The sequence below is a fragment of the Tasmannia lanceolata genome, unplaced genomic scaffold, assembly GCF_043159265.1.
Source record: "Tasmannia lanceolata isolate RefF3 unplaced genomic scaffold, GAP_Taslan_0.1 ptg000013l, whole genome shotgun sequence".
In the NCBI taxonomy this organism is placed as follows: Eukaryota; Viridiplantae; Streptophyta; class Magnoliopsida; order Canellales; family Winteraceae; genus Tasmannia; species Tasmannia lanceolata.
Genome location: NW_027518690.1, coordinates 28,599,452 through 28,622,028, shown reverse-complemented (window position 1 = coordinate 28,622,028; position 22,577 = coordinate 28,599,452). Strand labels below are relative to the sequence as shown.

The 22,577-nt window shown below is 42.2% G+C and overlaps 1 protein-coding gene across 1 annotated transcript in view; it reads left to right on the top strand.

Moving 5' to 3' along the window:
• The first annotated feature begins 731 nt into the window (after window positions 1-731).
• The window catches only part of LOC143891127 (uncharacterized), a 59,090-nt gene continuing 37,244 nt past the window's right edge, over window positions 732-22,577 (top strand). Inside the window, exons 1-5 of the mRNA XM_077395767.1 lie at window positions 732-1,857; window positions 1,968-2,825; window positions 3,279-3,418; window positions 3,933-4,607; window positions 4,800-5,193. Coding sequence (XP_077251882.1) covers window positions 732-1,857; window positions 1,968-2,825; window positions 3,279-3,418; window positions 3,933-4,607; window positions 4,800-5,193 — 3,193 coding nt within the window. The remainder of the gene's footprint in view (window positions 1,858-1,967; window positions 2,826-3,278; window positions 3,419-3,932; window positions 4,608-4,799; window positions 5,194-22,577) is intronic.

Here is a 22,577-nt window from a genome sequence, read left to right as displayed (position 1 = left end):
CATCGTTGGCGTCGAAAGGTCTGCCCAGCTAAGCGAGAGGCTATCAGAAGAAGATCAGATCAAGCTGGTGATCAAGGGTTTGTCGCCTCAGTATTCCCATTTTATGTCCCCTCAGCATTACACCGATTTTGACCATCTGATTAAGACTGGGACGAGGACTGAGGATGCGATAGCTAAGGGTCTGAGGGCCAGACTTCCATCAGACATCAGGGAAGGAAAGAGACCCGTGGCCGTACAGAAAGAAGTTGACCACGTAAACTATGTTCGCCCAGCGGCCAGGACCGTAACAGAAGTGGCAAGGCCAGCGCCGGCACCAGTAGAGCAGAAACCTCAAAGGCGCTTTGATCCACTCCCATACCCTTTACCTCTGATTCTGAAAAAGTTGATAAGGGATAATAAAATCAGACTACCTGATATTAGGCCAGTACCCAACCCGTTGCCCACATATTGGAGATTAGACCAATATTGTGAATACCACAGAAATTCGGGACACCTCACTGAAAGATGTTTGGCCTTAAAGCATGCGCTCCAGACTATGTTAGAGAAGGGAAAGCTTGAGGTGGAAAGGCCCAATGTAACTCAGAATCCCCTTCCTAATCATCGTACAATTCCTCCTCCTGCGATGAATGCCATTTTTGTCGAGGAGCCAGTTCTTGATCCATCCATTCTCATTTGTGCAATCACTTGATGAACCTTATATCCTAAGGTTTGACCCTGAAGAGATCGAAGAGATGGAAAGAGAAAGGTCTTATGCCCTCTGGAGGGGCAGCACCAGTTTGGCTGAGTCGTCCTCTCCATATGTCCTTCGATGTGAGGATGTTGAGGCAGAAAAAGAAGCGCCTTATGTTCTAAGGATGAGTGATTTTGAAGAAGAGGAGATAATTGAAACTCCGTATGTTTTGAGAATGGATGCAGATGATTTGCTTCTGTTAGAAGATCAGTGTGACGAGCTTCGTCATGTTACCAGGGGTGGCCGTGTGTTCAAGCCCGCAGAATTGAGAGCAGAAAATCCTGCAGAAGCAGTAAGAGCAGCCGAGAATCAGGGGCAGAATAGGCCGAGTGCAGATGAAGAAGAGGATAACTTGTTGAAGCAGCTGAAGAAGACCCAAGCAAACGTTTCTACTTGGGGTCTACTTATGTCTTCGTCTAAGCACAGGAAGGTTGTACTCAAAGAGTTGAATGCTGCTCAGGTGCCAACTGAGATCACTCCCGATGAGTTAGTAAGCCTAGTCGCTGTAACTAGGATTTCAAAGGTAATATCTTTCACAGACGATGATTTACCTCCTGAAGGGAGTGACCACGCCCGTTCACTCAAAATTACTGTGATCTGCAACAAGAAAAGGGTACCCGAAGTGCTAGTCAACAATGGGTCTGCCCTGAATATTTGTCCTCTGAGTACTGCTGCGACTTTGGGCTTTGGGCCTGGAGATTTTATTCCCTCAGAGCAGGGTATATTAGCATATGATGGCACCTGGCGAGATGTCATCGGAACCCTGGCCACTGAAATCCAGATTGGGGGAGAAGACTTTGACATAGAATTCCAAGTTTTGGATATTAAAGCTTCTTTCTTGTTGCTATTGGGTCGACCTTGGCTGCATAAGGTTGGAGTTATCCCCTCTACCCTTCATCAGAAATTGAAGTTTATACGTAGCGGCAGGGTAGTGACTGTAAAGGGTGACCCGGACTTAGAGATCGGACAGATTTTGCAGGAGCTTGTAGCTGGGAAGGAAGCCGATGTCAGTTTGACAGGTTTTTCACTGGAGGTGTCGGTCATATCCATGGAAGAAGCCATGGGAGAAGAAGTTTTCTTCTTGACTAGCACCAACTCGAATGTAGTCAGGATGATCCGTAAACAAGGTTATATTTCGGGCGTAGGGCTGGGCAAATATCATCAAGGCCCTACTGAGTGGCCTGTGTTCAGGACTTTCAATGGTCTCTTTGGCCTGGGATATGAGCCGACCGACCAGGAGGTCAAGGAAATGAAAAGATACATGCTGAAATGGGCCGAGTGCCGCCGCCGGGGACTAGAATTGCCTATGGGGCCAATCAGTCTGATCAGAAACGACATTTTCAGAAAAGAGGGGGCATATTTCCATTTTGCGGGTTTGCTGAGCCATGGACCGATGATGTGACAGGGCAGAAATTACCAGGCTTTGAAATTTTCTTTAACCTTGAGTTATCAGAAGCGCCAAGGAGTGCGCGGATTACTGAGGAAGCACCAGAAACTGATTGGGCCGATGTTTTAGAGCCGGGCTGTCTGAATGGCATGTTTCAGATTGAATATCCGGTGGCAACACTGGTTGGCAGTGAGACCGAAGCATCAGAGGTGGCAGTGATAGGCAGAGATACATTCATTCTGAACCCCGCAGAGTTAATCACCCCAGCCGAGGGACCCTTGACCAACTGGACCTCCCAGGTTTTACCTCGAGTAGTCTTTCAGTATAGTCCCGTTTCCTCAAAAGAGTCAGCAGTCTCTAAGTATACGTCTACATCCCAGTCTGATATTGAGTTTGTTTATTCTAACGATTCTTTTGATGCAGGTACCGTAGAAGTTGGATCTGGTTCCGGAGTCGGTGACAAGTCTCTTTCTAATAAGGTCGAGTCCAAGAGTACTTTAGATGATGAGTTTATTTCTTCAACTGCACATGTGCCAGAGTTGGCTGAGTTCAATGTTGAGTTGTCTGTTGAGTCTGTGAATACATCGTTAGAGTCCAATACAATGCCTGCTGTGGGCTATTCCATTCTTGATGTAACCAATTCTATGAATGAAATGAAAGACTCTTTTACATACATTCCTATTTCTGTTTCTCCTGTTTCCATTTCAAGTACTGAATCTGCTCTTAAAACTGATAATATTAATAATGATAATCAAGATTCCTCCTCTGACGAGGATGCCGACGAAACTCCCCTTGAAATCAAACATATGATTCAACAAGAGGAGAGTCGCCGAGCAAGACCGCTCGAAGACGAAATTGAAACTGTAAATATTGGTGAAGAAACCTTAATTCGGAAAATACGAATTGGCAAAACTTTATCTCCCGAAGAGCGTGAGGAATTAATCACTTTACTTAAGGAGTTCAGGGAGGTTTTTGCTTGGTCTTATGATGACATGCCGGGATTGAGCGAAGACATTGTCCAGCATCGATTGCCTCTAATCCCTGGCGCGAAGCCAAAGAAGCAAAAACTCCGAAAGCTTAAAACAGAATGGGAGTTAAAAGTTCATGACGAAGTTAAAAAGCTGTTAGAAGTAAAATTCATTCAAGTTGTTGAATATCCAGAATGGCTAGCGAATATAGTGCCGGTACCCAAAAAGGACGGAAAGGTCAAGATGTGTGTGGACTTCAGGGACCTCAACAAGGCGAGTCCGAAGGACGATTTCCGCTTCCAAACAGTGATCTTCTGGTGGACAATACAGCTGGTCATGCTCTGTTATCTTTTATGGATGGGTTTTCGGGATACAATCAGATTAAGATGGCACCGGAAGATATGATCAAGACAACATTTACTACTCAGTGGGGAACTTACTGTTACAGATTGGGTTGAAGAATGCAGGCGCTACTTATCAGAGAGCTGCGACTACTCTTCTTCATGATATGATCCACAAAGAAGTCGAAGTCTATGTAGATGATATGATCGTCAAGGGAAAGACTCGACCGGAGCATATTGTCGCTTTGAGAAAATTCTTTGAAAGAATCAGAAAGTATCAGCTTCGTCTGAACCCCAGCAAGTGTGTATTCGGGGTTACTTCAGGAAAACTACTTGGATTCATGGTGAGCGAAAGGGGAATTGAAGTAGATCCTCAGAAAATCAAAGCGATTCAGGAGATGGAACCGCCGAAGACCGAAAAGCAGATCCGAGGTTTTCTTGGAAAAGTTCAGTATCTGAGACGGTTTATATCTTATCTGACTATGACCTGTGAGCCTATTTTCAAGCTTCTGAAGAAGAATTCATCGAAGAAATGGACCGAAGAATGCCAGGTGGCTTTTGAAAAGATTAAGCAGTGTTTGTCCTTACCTTCTGTTTTATCCCCTGTCATCCTCGGTCAGCCATTGTTGTTGTATTTATCCATCACGGATACGGCGATGGGTTGTATGCTTGCTCAGCAAGATTCAGGGTCTAAGAAGGAGAGGCCAGTATACTACATCAGGAAGAAGATGCTAGAATACGAAGTGAAGTATACAATCTTGGAAAAGACCTGTCTAGCATTAGTTTGGGCAACTCAGAGGCTCCGGCATTACTTGTTATCAACCAAGGTACTTCTGCTTTCACGAATGGATCCGTTGAAGTATCTGTTTGAGAAGCCTGCTCTTACTAGAAGAACCGCAAGGTGGCCGTTATTGTTATCTGAGTTCGACATTACTTATGTCACTCAGAAGTCTGTTAAAGGGCGGGTAATTGCAGAACAATTAGCTGATTCCCCTGTGGAAGAGAATGCATTCCTGAAGGCTGAATTTCCTGATGAAGAGATTATGGATGTTGAAGAAGATACTCCAAATACCAGATGGACAATGTATTTTGATGGTGCAGTCTATAACCAGGGTCAAGGAATAGGAGCAGTACTCGTATCCCCTCAGCAAGAGTATATTCCTATATCTATCAAGTTGCAGGTTGAGTGCACCAACAACATGGCCGAGTATGAAGCTTGTATTGCCGGACTGGAGGCAGCCTTAGCTTTGCAGATTCAAGACATTGATGTGTTTGGAGATTCTATTTTGATCATTTGCCAGACTAATGGAAAATGGAAGACTCGGGAAGATAGATTGATCCCGTATAATGCATATCTCGAATCTTTGGTCCAGAAGTTCAGGAGTATTACATTTACTCACTTGTACAGAACAAAGAATCATTTTGCTGATGCTTTGGCTACACTGGCTTCTATGTTAGACATTTCAGCAACAATGGAGGTCCAGCCGCTTACAGTGCGATTGCAATGGGAGCCAGCACATGTGAACGTTATCGAAATAGCGGCCAGGTGCCCAGATGGAAAGCCCTGGTATATAGACATCAGGAATCTCATATCTGGTGAAGGGCATCCACCTGAGGCTTCTAGAAAAGAGCGCAAAACTCTTCAGAAATTAGCTGCCAATTTTGTTATTTGTGGTGGTCAGTTATATCGTAGATCTTTTGATGGGATCCAGCTTTTGTGTGTTGATGAAGATAAAGCAGCTGAGCTTATTGAACAGACTCATGAAGGTGTTTGTGGACCTCATATGAACGAAAAGATGTTATCTAGAAAGATCCTTAGACTTGGATTCTATTGGCCTACAATGGAAGCAGATTGTTTTGCCTTTGTAAAGAAGTGCCATAAATGTCAAGTTTACGCAAATCTTATTCATGTACCTCCCTCAGAGTTGCATTCTCTCACTTCGCCGTGGCCGTTTTCAGTGTGGGGAATAGATATCATTGGGAAAGTATTTCCGAAGTCATCCGGCGGGCATGAGTATATTTTGGTTGCCATCGACTACTTTACGAAGTGGATTGAAACTGCTTCCTATACTTCTTTGACTTCTACCTCTGTTGCAAAGTTTATCCGTACAAACATTATTTGCAGATATGGAGTACCTCATGAGTTAATCTCGGATAATGGTTCTCACTTCAAGAGGGAAGTAGCGCACTTGTGTGAAGAGTTTAAAATAAAGCATCACAAGTCGTCTCCTTATAGGCCGCAGACGAATGGAGCCGTTGAAGCAGCAAACAAGAACATCAAGGTAATCATCAGTAAGATGACAGAAACTTACAAAGACTGGTCAAACAAGCTTCCTTATGCTTTGTGGGTTTACAGGACGTCAATCAGATCTTCTACAGGTGTCACTCCGTATTCTTTAGTGTATGGAATGGAAGCAGTTTTGCCTGTTGAACTCAGAATCCCATCTCTGAACCCTATGAGAAATGATGACCTAGTGTTATACATAGTTGTAGACACCCCCATTTTGCTCCGCTCTGATCAACAAAGAAGTTAATGTTTTGTTACCAGTCTTTTTCAGTGTTTTCCATTCTCGTGTCCACTCCCTATGTTTTCTCGATCTTTTAATTATTTCTGCCGTGTTCCGCATTTTCCTTTTCGCTAAGTGTTGAGAAGGGTTATTCGCGAGAGTCCGAGCAAGAGAGAATTTGGACCCGTTCGGTGGGCCCGTATTGGATATTTGTTTAAATTTGGACCCACTGGGTAGGCCCGCATTGAATATTTTGATTGGAATGGGATGAAGTCAATGTACCCCGCATTGTTCTTATTAAATATGAGTGTTGAGCATATGGTTTTTTATGTCGTGACCCACCAATCGAATGGTTTGGATCATCATTTGGAAACAGTCCAGCGGGGCATCCCCAGCTCATGTCGTGATCCGTTATCTGTCAAATGAATAGTCGGGATCATACATGGAATTAATTTAATAAGGCGAAACCAATTTGCATTGGGATATCAAATGAACGGCTCAGATCAGCCCACTAAAATGATGGTTCGGATCGTTCTATAGAAAATGTTTGGCGGGCAAGGTCGATTTATGTCACAAGTCATCAACTGGATGGTTTGGATCAACCCATATTTTCAAAAGCCACAAAAGACATCATATTCGGTTGATTTGAGGATGCTCTAATAATTTAAGCCTTTTTGGATTGTTGGGACCCACTATTTTAGGAGCTGAGGGTGACGAAATAGAGTTGTTGCTGTGCAATCATAGAGGCAAGCATGTTTTTATTTTTTTGGAATCGGCTTGGGCATTATTTTAGTACAAAATTTTGTGAATATATTTCCTTCCTTATTAGGATTCTATGCTCCCGGTAAGAATTCGATTTGGGCAAAGATATCTACCGAAATTCTATAAAAGAGAAATGAATATAGTGCAGTCTTTTCTTGCCCACTTGGAAAAGGGATTTTAATGGCAATTTCTATAAAAGTATACTCAGCCATTATTGGGAACCCACAGATAATTTTGGCAACCTTCTCTAAATTATGGCAATGGCCATTCCATTAAACGATATAACCCAATTCTCCCACGAGGAGGAGGGGAAGGAAAAAAGGAAAAAGAAAAAAAAGCTTTCACGTTTTTCTCTGAATAAGCTCTGAAGCTCATATATCTCTCTTGATCTCTCAACAGAACTCTCTCGGTTTTTCTCCGATCTCCCTTTATCTCTCAAAGTCATCCCTCTCATCTCTCATCATCTCTCATCTGTCTCTGCCTCCCCTCTCCAACAGCAAGCATGTTCTTTTAAATAGAAAAAAAAAAGAAAAAAAACTAGACGGCAGTTGCTCTGAAGAAAAGAAAAAAAAAACAGAGGCTCTCTCAACTCCCTTCTCATCTCACGCAGCTTCCCTCAACCTCTCACTCTGTTTTCTCTCGGTTTCTCACCCCCTTCATTTTTTTCTCATCTGCCATCCCTTCATCAACAGCACTCATATAAAAAAAACAAAAAAAAATAGCGTGAAAAAAACAGAGTATCGTAATACTCTGTTTTCTTTTGTTCTCTCTCTCTCTCTCTCTCTCTCTCTCTCTCTCTCTACTCCTCTCTATTTCTCTCACCCTCTCTCTACTCCTCTCTACTTCTGTCACTCTCTTTATACTCCTCTCACCCCCTCTCTGTCACTCTCTACCTCTCCCTAAGTCTCTCTCTGTCACTCTCTATCTCTCCCTAAGCCCCTCTCTGTCACTCTCTATCGCTCCCTAAGCCTCTCTCTGTCACTCTCTATCCTTCTCTTGGCATCTCTCCCTTGGTCTCCCTCCATCCCCCTCTGTCTCATCTATATCATTCTCTCGGCTGTGAGAAAACAAGGAAAATAAAAGAAAAAAAAAAAGAGAAGAAGAAGGAAGCGAGCATTGGATTACGCGTCGGCAATATTCTTCGGACTCTATTTCTAGTAGTTCCTGTGTTATTTTTGCAATCTGGTCAATTAATTGTTAAATCAAAATTAAATATGAGCTTAATGTAAAAATCTGTAAAAATCTCTCAATAAGCTACATCTCATCATATCTTTCTTCTGTAGAAGTTTCAACTCATTTCGAATTCATTTGCAACGGTTTCCCTTGTAAAATCACTCATATGGTTTAAAATTGATAAAATTCATTGAAAATCCGAAATTAATTAAAAATCATCTGAAAATCTCTAAAGAACCTTAAATCTCTATCACATATTAACTCCTTAATCCATTGAAACAGCAATATTAGGATCTTTAGATTTCCCTGGAAAAATGGCCAGTGCATCCATAATCGTATCCCTATTGCACTCGATCTTTGACAATTTGAATATTTAAGCTATAGCACGTTGTTGGCTCCGAGGTTACTGTCCACGGAAATCCTGAGATATGCCAGGCAATAAGGTGCTATAACCTAAGTATTAAATTGCGCAAGGAAAGAGCGCACGATTCCCTTCCTTGGATGCTATTCTGGGCCGAAATTGGTAAACCCTAGAGCCATTGGTAATCCTTTAATGTCCAAGAACTGAAAATCCTTGAAATCTGAAATTAATTAACTTCAAGAACTGAAATCGATTCATCTTGTGTCTCTCGGAACCATTGGATTATGGTTTCCGTCGTAAGAACCATTAGAGCCCAATTTAGGAACACTGGTGTCGTGTCGTGTCCTAAGTTTTAGGGAGTCTTAGGTTTTAGGGAGTCCTAGAGTTAGGAGTCCAGCCTCATCACGGACGTTTGCTATGTATAGCAACCGTGCCATAGGTCTAGTTACACTAGTCACCCAATCTTTCCCTAGGACAAGCCTAGTAAACTAGGATGTAGGCTAACCTGCATTAGTCTAAGGAACAACTTGCATTTAGATAAGAATCATATAGCATCTTAGATGAAATCCTAGGATAATAAAATCCTCAACTTGAATTAAATAACTTCTCCTAAAACTGTTGAAACAGTCAATCCCGTCTAAGTCGGTGTCTTAGTTGAGTTAGGCATAAGTAGCTTAGCTTAGGTGCACCGAACTACGTCGACTCTGATCCCAGTGAGGCTTGGGTACGTAGGCAGCTTGGATGTCTGATGGCATACCAACCGCGAGTCGGCACCACAACAAATTGTGGTGTTTTGTATATTAATTTTCTTGTAAATGCTTAATCAAATCACTTAGGATTTTTCATGAAATTAGAACTTTAGGAGAACTTTCACTTAGAATGAATCCAGACAAATTAAGAAACCAAGATACACATTTAGGATTCACATTGAAATTAGATCATAGGATGCATGTCCCGTAGTTAGCACATTAACAGAGAGTTGAATGAGCCATTTAAAATAAATTTAAAAGAGTTAGCTTTTGGAATCGAAGACCGATTATCGGGCAGGAATGGTGCATGTGGTGGATAAATCCCCATACCTTCCATTCTTGTAACCAGGTAGCGAGTCTAGATTTCTGGTTAATCATGGGTCCTAGATCCCACATCTAGGTGGCGACTCTGTCAGTCTCTTTTGTGTGGAATTCGGATTGCCTTAGTGATCCCAAGTTCACATAAAAGATGAATTAAAATCAATAATTAAAATGCACACGCCAATCGCGTGGGTACGAGAGACCAAGAGAGAGCGTGGCGGCTCGCGCCCCACCCCTCTCGCGGGATTGGGTCCCACAATAGTATGCTTCATTGCTCATCGGCTGCTGTAAACACAAGTACACCGAGTGTTTACGGGTGCAGCACCGGCGCATAGCTTGGAAATAGATTCAATAGCACCATCAGGGTAATGACATCCCAGTCGGGCACGCATTGTATTTATCCCGTGGAGCCAATAATGAAAAACAATGAAAAATAATGAAAGAAATAAGAAATATGATAATGCATGTAGTGTAGTGTGTGAATACCTTATTTTATTTACGCACCTATTTGGTACCCCTGGCTTCTAGCGAAAAAGGTTCCCATTTAAAATAATTTTACCCCAAAATTTCTTCAAAATTAGTAAAAATGGCATTTTTACAGAGTTAGGCAATGTTCCAAGAACTCCCCAGCAGAGTCGCCAGCCTGTGGATCCCGATCCCGAGGACGGTAAGCGAGGGATACGAGATCCCACGTCAATCCTCTAAGATCTCCACAATGTGAAGGAGAGCTCTACCAGAGAACTCTCGAAATGATGCCACTCACAGCATGGGTGGCGATATAAATGAGATACTTCTTGATTCAGGGACTAGCCAGGAACCAAGATGTACCTATAACAAAGAAGAGTCGCCATCCAGGAACCAAGATGTACCTATAACAAACAAAGTCATGAGTCGAGATCCTCTCTCTACTCCGCTAGATTAGGATTAGGGTTGATGCCTTCAGGTAGCACTGTTAAAATGCACAAAGATTAAAAGATTTTCCTTTGGGATTAGGATATAAATCCCATCTTTCCTAAGATCTCATAGGATTAGTCATTCATGATCTATCCGTTGAAAGCAATCCTATGCTATCTCATCCCATCCCTTGATCGTACGATTTTCAAACTTCTATTATGTGATTCGATCATGTATCCATACTTTCTTTATACTGGCAGGAACTTATCCCAATCTCGTGTTCATGTAATCCTGATCATTCTTTATCCCTTCTCTTAGCTTGCAGGCATCATGTCTACTCGTGCAATTCTTGATTGGATCCGTGGTACATTAAGAGAATCCCATATCTATGCCATAAGTGAGCAAGAGAAAAATCTCTTCGGCTACGTGGCGACCATCAAGCTCGATTGGGGATTACTCTATGCCGCATCAGAGTGTTGGGATCCCGATCATCATGTCTTCCGTTTTGGCAACCTAGAAATGTGTCCCACCTTTGAAGAATGGTGTGCCTTATTGGAATATCCTGTGGATGGCCCTCTAGTGAAGCCATCCTGTGTTCCAGATTATCGTCCTTTGTTCCTTCGCTTGATGAATAATCCAGATGAATCCATGAACTCTTTCATCAAAGGCCAAGAAGTGTCAATGCAGCAGCTGATTGATATTTATCCTCCTATTGGACACATTGGTGCTGTTGATATTCAAAAAGCCCGACGTCGCGCTTTGAGATTCTGCTCCTTTGCTAGGTTCCTCACTGTCCAGCCTTCTCGCTTTGCTTCAGCTGTTCTCTTGGACCTCGTCGATCAAATGGATCGTGGTGCCAATCCAATTCCTACTATGCTTGCAGAAACCTTCAATGGATTGGATGATATGGCTCGTCTTCGTGCCAGCTCAGGTCCAGGCTCTTATGTTCGCTCCTTCGCTGGTTCTTTCTCAGGATGTCCTGCATTACTCCAGGTGTGGTTATGCCACAAGCTAAAAATTGCAGCTCCTGTCCATTTCGATCATACGTTATACACATTCAGTGAATGGCGTCATGATGTTTCTTTCGATCATAAAAGCGATTGGGTTGAATGGTTAAATTCTCGCCAACAAGATCAAATTTATTGGCAAATTCCTGGAATCCAAGAAGCTGTCTTCAACATTGGAGAAGCTAACTACGTTCGCCTTCTCGGTCTCAAAAAGACTTCCTTTTATGTTCCTGCCAGAATTCTACGTCAGTATGGAAGGGAGCAATCCATTGTGCCTCCCCTTCGTCATTTCTATCCGCCTGAGGATCTCAAGCCCAAGATTGTCAAAGCCGTTTCATCTGCTTGGGATGTCAAAATCATCAAGCCTTTAAAAGAGTCAGCTGAACAAGATTGTCGTCCAAAGAAGAAGTCTAAAAAGAATGCTTAGTTCCATGTTTAATCTTATCCATTTATCTTTGAAAAAATGAACCCTGTACTCGAGTTTTAATGTTTGATCAATAAAGTTCATCTTTCTCTCTCATTATCTTGGTCTATGCGTGCATCATTGTCTACTTCTTTCTGATTTTAAAATATGTCTTTCAAATATTTCAGGGCAGTAAACATCATAGCTAACCCTACTACTCCTTGGGTTCGGGTCTCTTCGCGATTGGCGAGGAAATCTGTATCCCCGCCACCTTCTCTAAGAACCCCAGCATCTCCTTCTTTCCCATCCTCATCCTCACCAATGGCAGATAACCAAGATGGCCTTCCACCCGCTGCTATTACCGATACTCTTACCTTGATTCTCCAGCAGCTTCAAGAACTCAAAGAGGAGAACCGAGTTATCAAGGCTCAGCTTTCTGAAAAGTTGGGACCGTCATTGTCCAAGGATAAAGGGCCTATGCACCAAGCAGCTACTTCAGCAGCGCCTGCCCAACCAGTATTCATCAATATCCCTGATAAAGCTGAAGAAGACTTAGAAAAAGAGCAGTACAGCGAGGATCGCAGTAGGCCTTCTCAGTTCATGGTTGATAAGTCTGTTATGGAAAAATTAGAGACTCTTACCAAGAAAGTTCAAGACATTCAGTTTCAAGACCAGGGTGGTTTCAATCCCAGTGATCTTACTCTATTTCCCGAAATCCGCCTTCCTGCTAATTTTCAAATGCCAGATTTCGACAAATATGATGGTGTGGGTTGTCCAATCACACATTTGCAAATGTTCACCATCATGTGTCAGCCTCAAGGCTTATCTCCTGAGCAAATGGCTCAATTGTTCCCAGTTTCCCTAACCAAGGTTGCTAGAAGATGGTTCATGGTCTTGGACAAAACTCGTTACAGGACATGGAAGGATATCGGCGAGCAATTCATCAGGCAGTTCAAATATGATGATGGGACAGAAATCACCAGAAAGGATTTAGAGAGAACAAAGCAAGACTCGAGGGAATCCTTTCTGATTTTTGTGAAAAGATGGAGGAGAATAGCAGCTCAGATGATGGAGCGTCCGTCTGAGGAAGAGCAAGTCCAGATAATCATGAAAAATATTTCCCCCCAGCTCCAATATCACATGTCTTTGCAATACTATCCAGACTTCAAACACTTCATAGTGGCAGGTACCCAGATAGAGGAGGCTATGGCTCAAGGTGTATTCAACCGTAGCAACCCAAACCCTAGAGATTTCAAAAAGTCCCCTCCAGCCCAAGTCAATAGCATTTCCCGTTCCAATGCTCAATCCTCTAGGTCCCAAGAACCTCTAGTAATGGACTATGCTCAAACCGCAACCACACCTCGGCAACAAACCCGGGTAGAATTTACCCCTCTCCCCATTCCATCTTCAGAGGTGCTTAAGCAGTGTCTGGCTTCAGGTCGCATAACCCTACCTGCCATCCGGCCTCCACCCAATCCTCTACCTGCAAATTGGCGAGCTGACCTACACTGTGAGTACCACAGAGGTCCTGGTCATCTTACTGACAACTGCATTGCCTTGAAATATAGAATCCAGAAACTCATTGATGAGAAAGTCATTGCGTTCCAGCCAAAACCCAATGTTACCCAAAACCCACTACCTGGTCATGCAAATCCTCCTGCTGCCATTAATGCCATAATCATAGGAGATCCTGAGTTTGACCCTCTCACCCTCATATGTGCCTTAGAACCCATCTCTGAACCCCAAATCATATTCTGTGATGAATCGTACCTAAGAGAGTCTGTACCTCCCTTGGTAATCACCTATGAGCCACAAGTCCCTCAAATTATCACTTATGATGAGCCTGAATTGGATGAAGTCAGACATGTGACAAGGGGCGGAAGAATTTTCAAACCTGCTGAATTGAGAGTCGAAAATCCAGGGGCATTGGCTCGAGGAGAGGAGCCGCAATATGTGAAAGATCCAGATGATGAAGTTGTGCAGCAGTTGAAGAAAACTCAGGCTGTTATATCTGTATGGGGATTATTGATAGCATCAAAGAAACACAGAGAGGCTGTGTTGAAAGAATTGAATACCACACAGGTATCCTCAGAGATATCTCCGGAGCAACTGGCTGAAGTTGTTGCTCTAACCCAGGCCACCAGGGCCATTAGTTTCTCAGATTAGGAGCTGCCTCCTCAAGGTCGGAATCATGCTAGAGCTCTTCATGTCACTATTGTTTGTGGAGGCAAGAAAGTACCATCTGTGTTGATAGATAACGGATCCGCCTTGAATGTGTGTCCATTGAGAACTGCCATTACCTTGGGTTTCGGTCCCACTGATTTTGCCGAATCAACCCTTGGTATCCTCGCATATGACAACACCCGCAGAAATGTGGTCGGAGTCCTCACCACCAAGATTGTTATAGGCGGTCAAGAATTTGAGGTTGAGTTTCAAGTTATTGATATCAAAGCCTCGTTCAATATGCTTCTAGGACGTCCATGGTTGCATAAGGAAGGTGCTGTTGCTTCAACCCTTCACCAAAAACTGAAGTTCATCAAAGATGGGAAGTTGTTCACTGTCAGAGGTGACGAAGAGCCAGAAATAGGGCAGATAACAGGAGAAACCTTGATCCTTCCAGTTGCAAAAGCAGATGACTACAACTTGAATGGTTTCGCATTCGACGTTGCTGCTATTTCTTATGAGGACGCCTCTCGGGAGGAGTTGTATTTGCCTTTTGCCATCAGTCCTGTGGTGGCCAAGATGATGAGAAAAATGAATTACTTCCCTGGTATGAATTTGGGCCGTGATCCAAGCAAGGCATCTCACTGGCGCCCAATCAAAGCAAACCATGGAATTTTCGGTCTTGGATATGTACCTACTGAGGAGGAGGAGGAAGCCATGGAAGAATTGTTGAAATTGAAGGAAGAAGTCCGCCGCACTGGAAGGGTACTCCCAATGGCTCCATATTCCTTATCGATGAATGGTCATTTTATCAAAGAAGGTGAGACCTCTACATACTATGGGTTTTCTGAACCATGGTATGACTCAGTGACAGGGATCATGATACCCGGTTTTGAAATATTCAGTGGCCTTGCTCTCCCAGAAACAGAACCGCCGATATATTATGTTGAGAAAGCTGTTGATGACTGGTTAGTCTACCTTGAGCCAGATGTGCTGGGATCTTTGTTTGAAGAAAATGTGCCAGATGTTGATTACTATTCTGAAGAACAAGAAGAGACAGATTGTGAAGATGTGCTGGTGGCAGTTATTCAGAGTAATGATACATTTACTGAACCTCAGAGTCAGATTGCACCTGCAACAGAAAATCTTTCAAACTGGAGTTCTGATGTTTTTCCATCTTATTTTATTGCTAAGTCAAGTCTAGTCAAGTCGATTGAATCAGTGTCAGTGCCTAGTCCAGGCGAGTCATTTTCTGAGTTTATTTACTATGTGAATCCTGAGCCTGTTCAGGATGAGTCCGATAATAATGATGTAATTTCTTTCAATTCAATGAAATCTGATTCTCAGTATGTCTCTGTGTTTGCTTCTGACTTTAATAATAATGATAACACTCCCTCCTCAGACGAGGAAGAAGGGATCGACGAAACTCCCCTTGAATTGCAACATATGCTCAAACAAGAGGAGGAGCGCCGAGCCCAGCCTCTTAAAGATGAAATCGAAGTTATAAACATCGGAACAGAAGATTTAATACAGGAAATACGAATTGGAAATACTCTATCCTCTGAAGAGCGCGATGAATTAATAAACCTACTTAAGGAATATAAAGAAGTTTTTGCCTGGTCCTACAAAGATATGCCCGGGCTGAGTGAAGACATTGTTCAGCACAAGCTACCTTTGTTGCCAAAAATTAAACCTAAAAAGCAGAAGCTAAGGAGAATGAAGCCCGAGTGGGTCTTGAAAGTAGAAGAAGAGGTTACTAAGCAGTTGAATGCTGGATTTCTGCAAGTGGTGGAATATCCAGAATGGCTCGCAAATATAGTACCTGTACCAAAGAAAGATGGAAAGGTGAGAATGTGTGTAGATTTCAGGGATTTGAACAAGGCAAGTCCAAAGGATGATTTTCCTCTACCACATATCGATACCCTGGTAGACAATACGGCCGGGCATGAATTATTATCGTTCATGGATGGTTTCTCGGGCTACAATCAAATTAAGATGGCACCCGAGGACATGGCTAAGACCTCGTTCATTACACAATGGGGGACATATTGCTATCGAGTAATGCCGTTTGGTCTTAAGAATGCTGGTGCGACGTACCAAAGAGCAGCTACGGCCTTACTCCATGACATGATACATAGAGAAGTCGAAGTTTATGTCGATGATATGATTGTAAAGGCCAAGGAAAGGAGAGATCATATCCCAAACCTTAAGAAGTTCTTTGAAAGAATTCTCAAATACCAGCTTCGCCTGAATCCCAGCAAGTGTGTATTCGGGGTTACCTCTGGTAAGTTGCTTGGATTTATGGTGAGTCAAAGGGGCATAGAGGTAGATCCTCAGAAGATTAAGGCTATCCAGGAGATGCCGCCGCCTAAAACCGAGAAGGAAATTCGGGGATTCCTAGGAAGGATACAGTTCCTAAGGCGATTCATTGCCCATCTTACATCAACTTGTGAACCTATCTTTAAGCTCTTAAAGAAAAATACTTCCAAAGTATGGACGGAGAAATGTCAGCAGGCCTTTGAGAAGATAAAACAAAGTTTGTCTGAACCACCAATAGTAGCACCAGTGATACCAGGGCATCCTTTGCTGCTTTACTTGTCAGTAACAGAAACCACAATGGGTTGTATGTTAGCACAGCAAGATCCAGAAACCAAGCATGAAAAGGCTGTGTATTATCTCAGTAAGAAAATGTTGGAATATGAACAGAAGTACACTGTCCTAGAAAAAACCTGCTTAGCTCTGGTTTGGGCTACTCAGCGACTCAGGCATTACCTTTTATCACATAAGGTCTTGCTCCTGTCAAGGATGGATCCTCTGAAATATCTCTTTGAAAAACCAGCCTTGACAGGTAGGACTGCCAGATGGTTATTGTTGTTGTCGGAGTTTGACATCACCCATGTAACCCAAAAATCAGTAAAGGGCCGAGTCATTGCTGAGCAATTGGCGGAAGCACCCCGAGAAGAAAATCAACCTTTCAAGCCGATGTTCCCAGATGAAGAGATCATGATGATAGAAGATGAATATCCAGAAACTGGTTGGACCCTATATTTTGATGGAGCAGCAAACCAAACAGGACAAGGAGTAGGGGCATTGCTTGTGTCACCTCTAAATGAGCATGTTCCCCTTGCCGTTAAGTTACAATTCAATTGCACCAACAATATGGCAGAGTATGAAGCATGCATTGTTGGGCTTGAGGCTGCATTGGCCTTAGGCATAGAGAATCTTGACGTATATGGAGATTCGAAGTTAATCATTTGCCAAACTCAAGGAGAATGGAGAACCAAAGAAGAAAAGCTATTGCCATATCATGAGTACTTGGATGCTCTTGCTAAACAATTCCAGTGCATCACTTTCAGTTATCTGCCAAGGTTGAAGAATAGATTCGCCGATGCCTTAGCAACATTAGCTTCTATGATTGACATACCTCACAATATGAAGATGAGGCCCATCACGGTTCAAGAGCAATGGGCTCCTGCATATGTTGATGCTATAGAGATAGCTGCAAGATGTCCCGATGGTAAACCATGGTATACGGACATAAAGAACTACATCTCAGGCCAGGGGCATCCCAATGAGGCGTCGAATAAAGAAATAAGGACTTTGCAGAGATTGACAGCTAATTTTGTCATTTGTGGAGGAGAGTTGTATCGACGGTCTTTCGATGGAATTCAACTCTTATGTGTCACTGAAGATCAGGCGGAGGAAATTCTCGCAGATATTCATGAAGGGGTGTGTGGGCCTCATATGAATGGAAAGATGCTGGCAAAGAAGATCCTACGTCTGGGGTACTATTGGCCAACATTGGAAGCAGATTGTCATACATTTGTGAAGAAATGCTATAAATGTCAAATACATGCGAATCTCATCCATGTACCACCCACCGAATTGCATTCTCTTACCTCTCCTTGGCCGTTTTCGGTATGGGGAATTGACATCATTGGCAAGATTTCTCCTAAGTCATCTAATGGTCACGAGTACATACTCGTTGCAATTGACTACTTCACCAAGTGGGTCGAGGCCGCTTCCTATGCAAAGCTTACATCCGCATCAGTTGCTAAATTCATACGCACCAACATCATATGCAGATATGGGATTCCCCATGAACTTATCTCAGATAACGGATCTCATTTCAAGAAAGAAGTAATCACTCTTTGCGAAGAATTCAAGATTAAGCATCATAAATCCTCACCTTATCGTCCTCAGACAAATGGAGCGGTGGAAGCTGCAAACAAGAATGTCAAGACTATCATTAGCAAAATGTCAGAAACTTATAAGGATTGGTCGAATAAGTTACCGTATGCCTTGTGGGCTTACAGAACATCAATTAGATCTTCAACTGGGGCAACCCCCTACTTTCTTGTTTACGGGATGGAGGCAGTGCTACCTGTTGAGATCCGTGTACCTTCGCTTCGAGTATTGACTGAGGCTAAGTTGCCAGAAAATGAATGGGCAGATGCCAGATATAAAGAGCTGAACATGCTAGATGAGAAGAGGTTAAAGGCGCTTTACCATGTGCAAGGTTACCAGCGCAGAATAGCCCGGGCTTTTAATAAAAAGGTTAAAATCAGAGATCTAGAAGAAGGCAATCTTGTTTTGAAAGAGAATCGAGCACCAGTGTTTGACCCAAGAGGCAAATTCAAGCCAAATTGGTCAGGACCATACATTGTGGACCAAATCTTACCCGGAAAAGCCGTCAAGCTCTGTAATTTAAATGGAGAAATATTACCGGAACCAACAAATCTTGATCAACTCAAGAGGTTCTATGCTTGAACACCAAAAGGCCGTCCTTTGGCCGAATAAATCCCAAATTCATAACCCAAAATTAAAAGATATATAACCTTTTGCAAACCCTTTCGAGCCTAAATAAAATTTTCCTTCAAAACCCAATATACTAGGGGCATCCGCCCTGAACTACGCATGACCTGATCCCTACACCAGGGTACGTAGGCAGCTCGGTCAAATCGAGTTCGGTTGTTTCAAAAGAAGAAAATCAATTATTCCAAGCAGAAGTTGAAAAAAGAAAAAGAAAAAGAAAAAATCCATGCGAAAAGAAAAGAAAAATTGAAATACCTTCGAATTAGGGGCGTTCGCCCTGAATTACGCATGACCTGATTCCTACACTGGGATACGTAGGCAACCTATTCACAGGTTCGGTCGAAATTCTTGCAAAACCTTAAGCCATTCTTTGAAAAGCCCTACCTCACCTATAAAGTCCTTGTTGGTGTTCAAGTAAAAAGAAAAAGAAAAAGAAAAAATAAAGAAAAAGAAAAAAATGGAGCTTGAAGATCCGCTAGATTGAAAACCTGAAAAGGCGATCTAGACAAAATTTAGGATCATTCCCCTGCTAAGTTGAAAACCTGAAAGGGCGGCTTAGGCAAAAGTTAAGGGGGTGGCCTACTGAGTCGAAAACCTGAAAAGGCGATTCAGGCAAAAGTTAAGGCCGAGCGGTCCGCCAAGTTAAAAATCCAAAAAGGAAGACTTGGTCGTGGTAAGATGGGGTTCTCCCCAGAAGAATTACAGCGATCTCTGAAATTACAGTAGGTCAGGCAAAAATAACAATGAGTCCCGAAACTAGGGGCATTAATTTCAAAGCAATCCGAAAGTTGATAGAAAGATATATGAAGTATCACTGTCTTAAAAATAAGTGAAGAAGTTTATCAATGGAGAAACATTCTTTAAAAGAGGCTAGCCTAACCCAAAAGAAAATGCTGATAAGTCAGAAGCATCACGAGATTACTGGAGTAATCTTTCTTATTTTTTCTTTTATTACAAATGTCTGTGGTTCTATTTTGTTAAAAGAAAAAAATTTTACGAACTCTATTTTTAGAATTGTTGTAGGGTGCAATCACTCTGAAGGCAGGTTCATTAACAGGTTCTGAGAAACTTGGAAAAAGGTGACACTGTCACGAATGGCAAAGATCTTTGAAGAATGATCTCTGGTCAGTGAATAGAAGGAGGTTAGAATGCTTCAAACTGGGGCAGGTTGCTAATGAAGTGGCATCTTATATTTAAGCCCTGAAAGTCCTTTGCTGCATGGTGTTGTTAAATCCTTTGCTTCTAAAGTTGCTAATTGGAAATTTCGATTTCTTTCGAAGCTCAAATTATCATATCTCTCTCTGAATCCATTTGAAAATGATATTTTCTCTCTGAACATCATACGAATATGATGTCTCATTTCCTTGGAATTCGTATAAATACGATGTTCCATTATCTCTGAGTTATCTTTGAGCATCATACAAATGTGATGTTTCATTTCCTTGGAATCCGTACAAATACGGTATTTCATTCTCTCTTCGAGTCCATACAACTATGGTCTCTTATCCCCTTTGAACATCATACAACTATGATGTCTCATTTCCTTGGAATCCGTACAAATACGGTATTTCATTCTCTTCGAGTCCATACAACTATGGTCTCTTATCGCCTTTGAACATCATACAACTATGATGTCTCATTTCCTTAAAATCCGTACAAATACGGTATTTCATTCTCTTCGAGTCCATACAACTATGGTCTCTTATCGCCTTTGAACATCATACAACTATGATGTCTCATTTCCTTAAAATCCGTACAAATACGGTATTTCATTCTCTTCGAGTCCATACAACTATGGTCTCTTATCGCCTTTGAACATCATATAACTATGATGTCTCATTTCCTTAAAATCCGTACAAATACGGTATTTCATTCTCTTCGAGTCCATACAACTATGGTCTCTTATCCCCTTTGAACATCATACAACTATGATGTCTCATTTCCTTGAAATCCGTACAAATACGGTATTCCATTCTCTTCGAGTCCATACAACTATGGTCTCTTATTCTCTTTGAACATCATACAACTATGATGTCTCATTTCCTTGGAAGCCGTATAAATACGGTATTTCATTCTCTTCGAGTCTATACAACTATGGTCTCTTATCCCCTTTGAACATCATACAACTATGATGTCTCATTTCCTTGAAATCCGTACAAATACGGTATTCCATTCTCTTCGAGTCCATACAACTATGGTCTCTTATTCTCTTTGAACATCATACAACTATGATGTCTCATTTCCTTGGAATCCGTACAAATACGGTATTTCATTCTCTCCAAGTCCATACGACTATGGTCTCTTATTCTCTTTGAGCATCACACAAATGTGATATCTCAGTCCCCTCCGAATATCCATTCGAAAATGGTATCCCTTTCTCTCATTGCCTGTTTGTGAACGGCGCCGCATCGGGATTTCTTACTGCATTCCAATTCTGGGACTTCGTTTAGGGTCTTGCATTAGGTAGTAAATGTTTGCGTCTAGGTTCCGTTTTGTGTAGAGTCTTTTGTTGATTAAAGCTGCGAAAAATGGCTCTGTCACTTTTGCTTTGGTATTCGACGACTATGTCATCTCTACCAAAGAGGGGCATCTGTAGACACCCCCATTTTGCTCCGCTCTGATCAACAAAGAAGTTAATGTTTTGTTACCAGTCTTTTTCAGTGTTTTCCATTCTCGTGTCCACTCCCTATGTTTTCTCGATCTTTTAATTATTTCTGCCGTGTTCCGCATTTTCCTTTTCGCTAAGTGTTGAGAAGGGTTATTCGCGAGAGTCCGAGCAAGAGAGAATTTGGACCCGTTCGGTGGGCCCGTATTGGATATTTGTTTAAATTTGGACCCACTGGGTAGGCCCGCATTGAATATTTTGATTGGAATGGGATCAAGTCAATGTACCCCGCATTGTTCTTATTAAATATGAGTGTTGAGCATATGGTTTTTTATGTCGTGACCCACCAATCGAATGGTTTGGATCATCATTTGGAAACAGTCCAGCGGGGCATCCCCAGCTCATGTCGTGATCCGTTATCTGTCAAATGAATAGTCGGGATCATACATGGAATTAATTTAATAAGGCGAAACCAATTTGCATTGGGATATCAAATGAACGGCTCAGATCAGCCCACTAAAATGATGGTTCGGATCGTTCTATAGAAAATGTTTGGCGGGCAAGGTCGATTTATGTCACAAGTCATCAACTGGATGGTTTGGATCAACCCATATTTTCAAAAGCCACAAAAGACATCATATTCGGTTGATTTGAGGATGCTCTAATAATTTAAGCCTTTTTGGATTGTTGGGACCCACTATTTTAGGAGCTGAGGGTGACGAAATAGAGTTGTTGCTGTGCAATCATAGAGGCAAGCATGTTTTTATTTTTTTGGAATCGGCTTGGGCATTATTTTAGTACAAAATTTTGTGAATATATTTCCTTCCTTATTAGGATTCTATGCTCCCGGTAAGAATTCGATTTGGGCAAAGATATCTACCGAAATTCTATAAAAGAGAAATGAATATAGTGCAGTCTTTTCTTGCCCACTTGGAAAAGGGATTTTAATGGCAATTTCTATAAAAGTATACTCAGCCATTATTGGGAACCCACAGATAATTTTGGCAACCTTCTCTAAATTATGGCAATGGCCATTCCATTAAACGATATAACCCAATTCTCCCACGAGGAGGAGGGGAAGGAAAAAAGGAAAAAGAAAAAAAAGCTTTCACGTTTTTCTCTGAATAAGCTCTGAAGCTCATATATCTCTCTTGATCTCTCAACAGAACTCTCTCGGTTTTTCTCCGATCTCCCTTTATCTCTCAAAGTCATCCCTCTCATCTCTCATCATCTCTCATCTGTCTCTGCCTCCCCTCTCCAACAGCAAGCATGTTCTTTTAAAAAGAAAAAAAACTAGACGGCAGTTGCTCCGAAGAAAAGAAAAAAAACAGAGGCTCTCTCAACTCCCTTCTCATCTCACGCAGCTTCCCTCAACCTCTCACTCTGTTTTC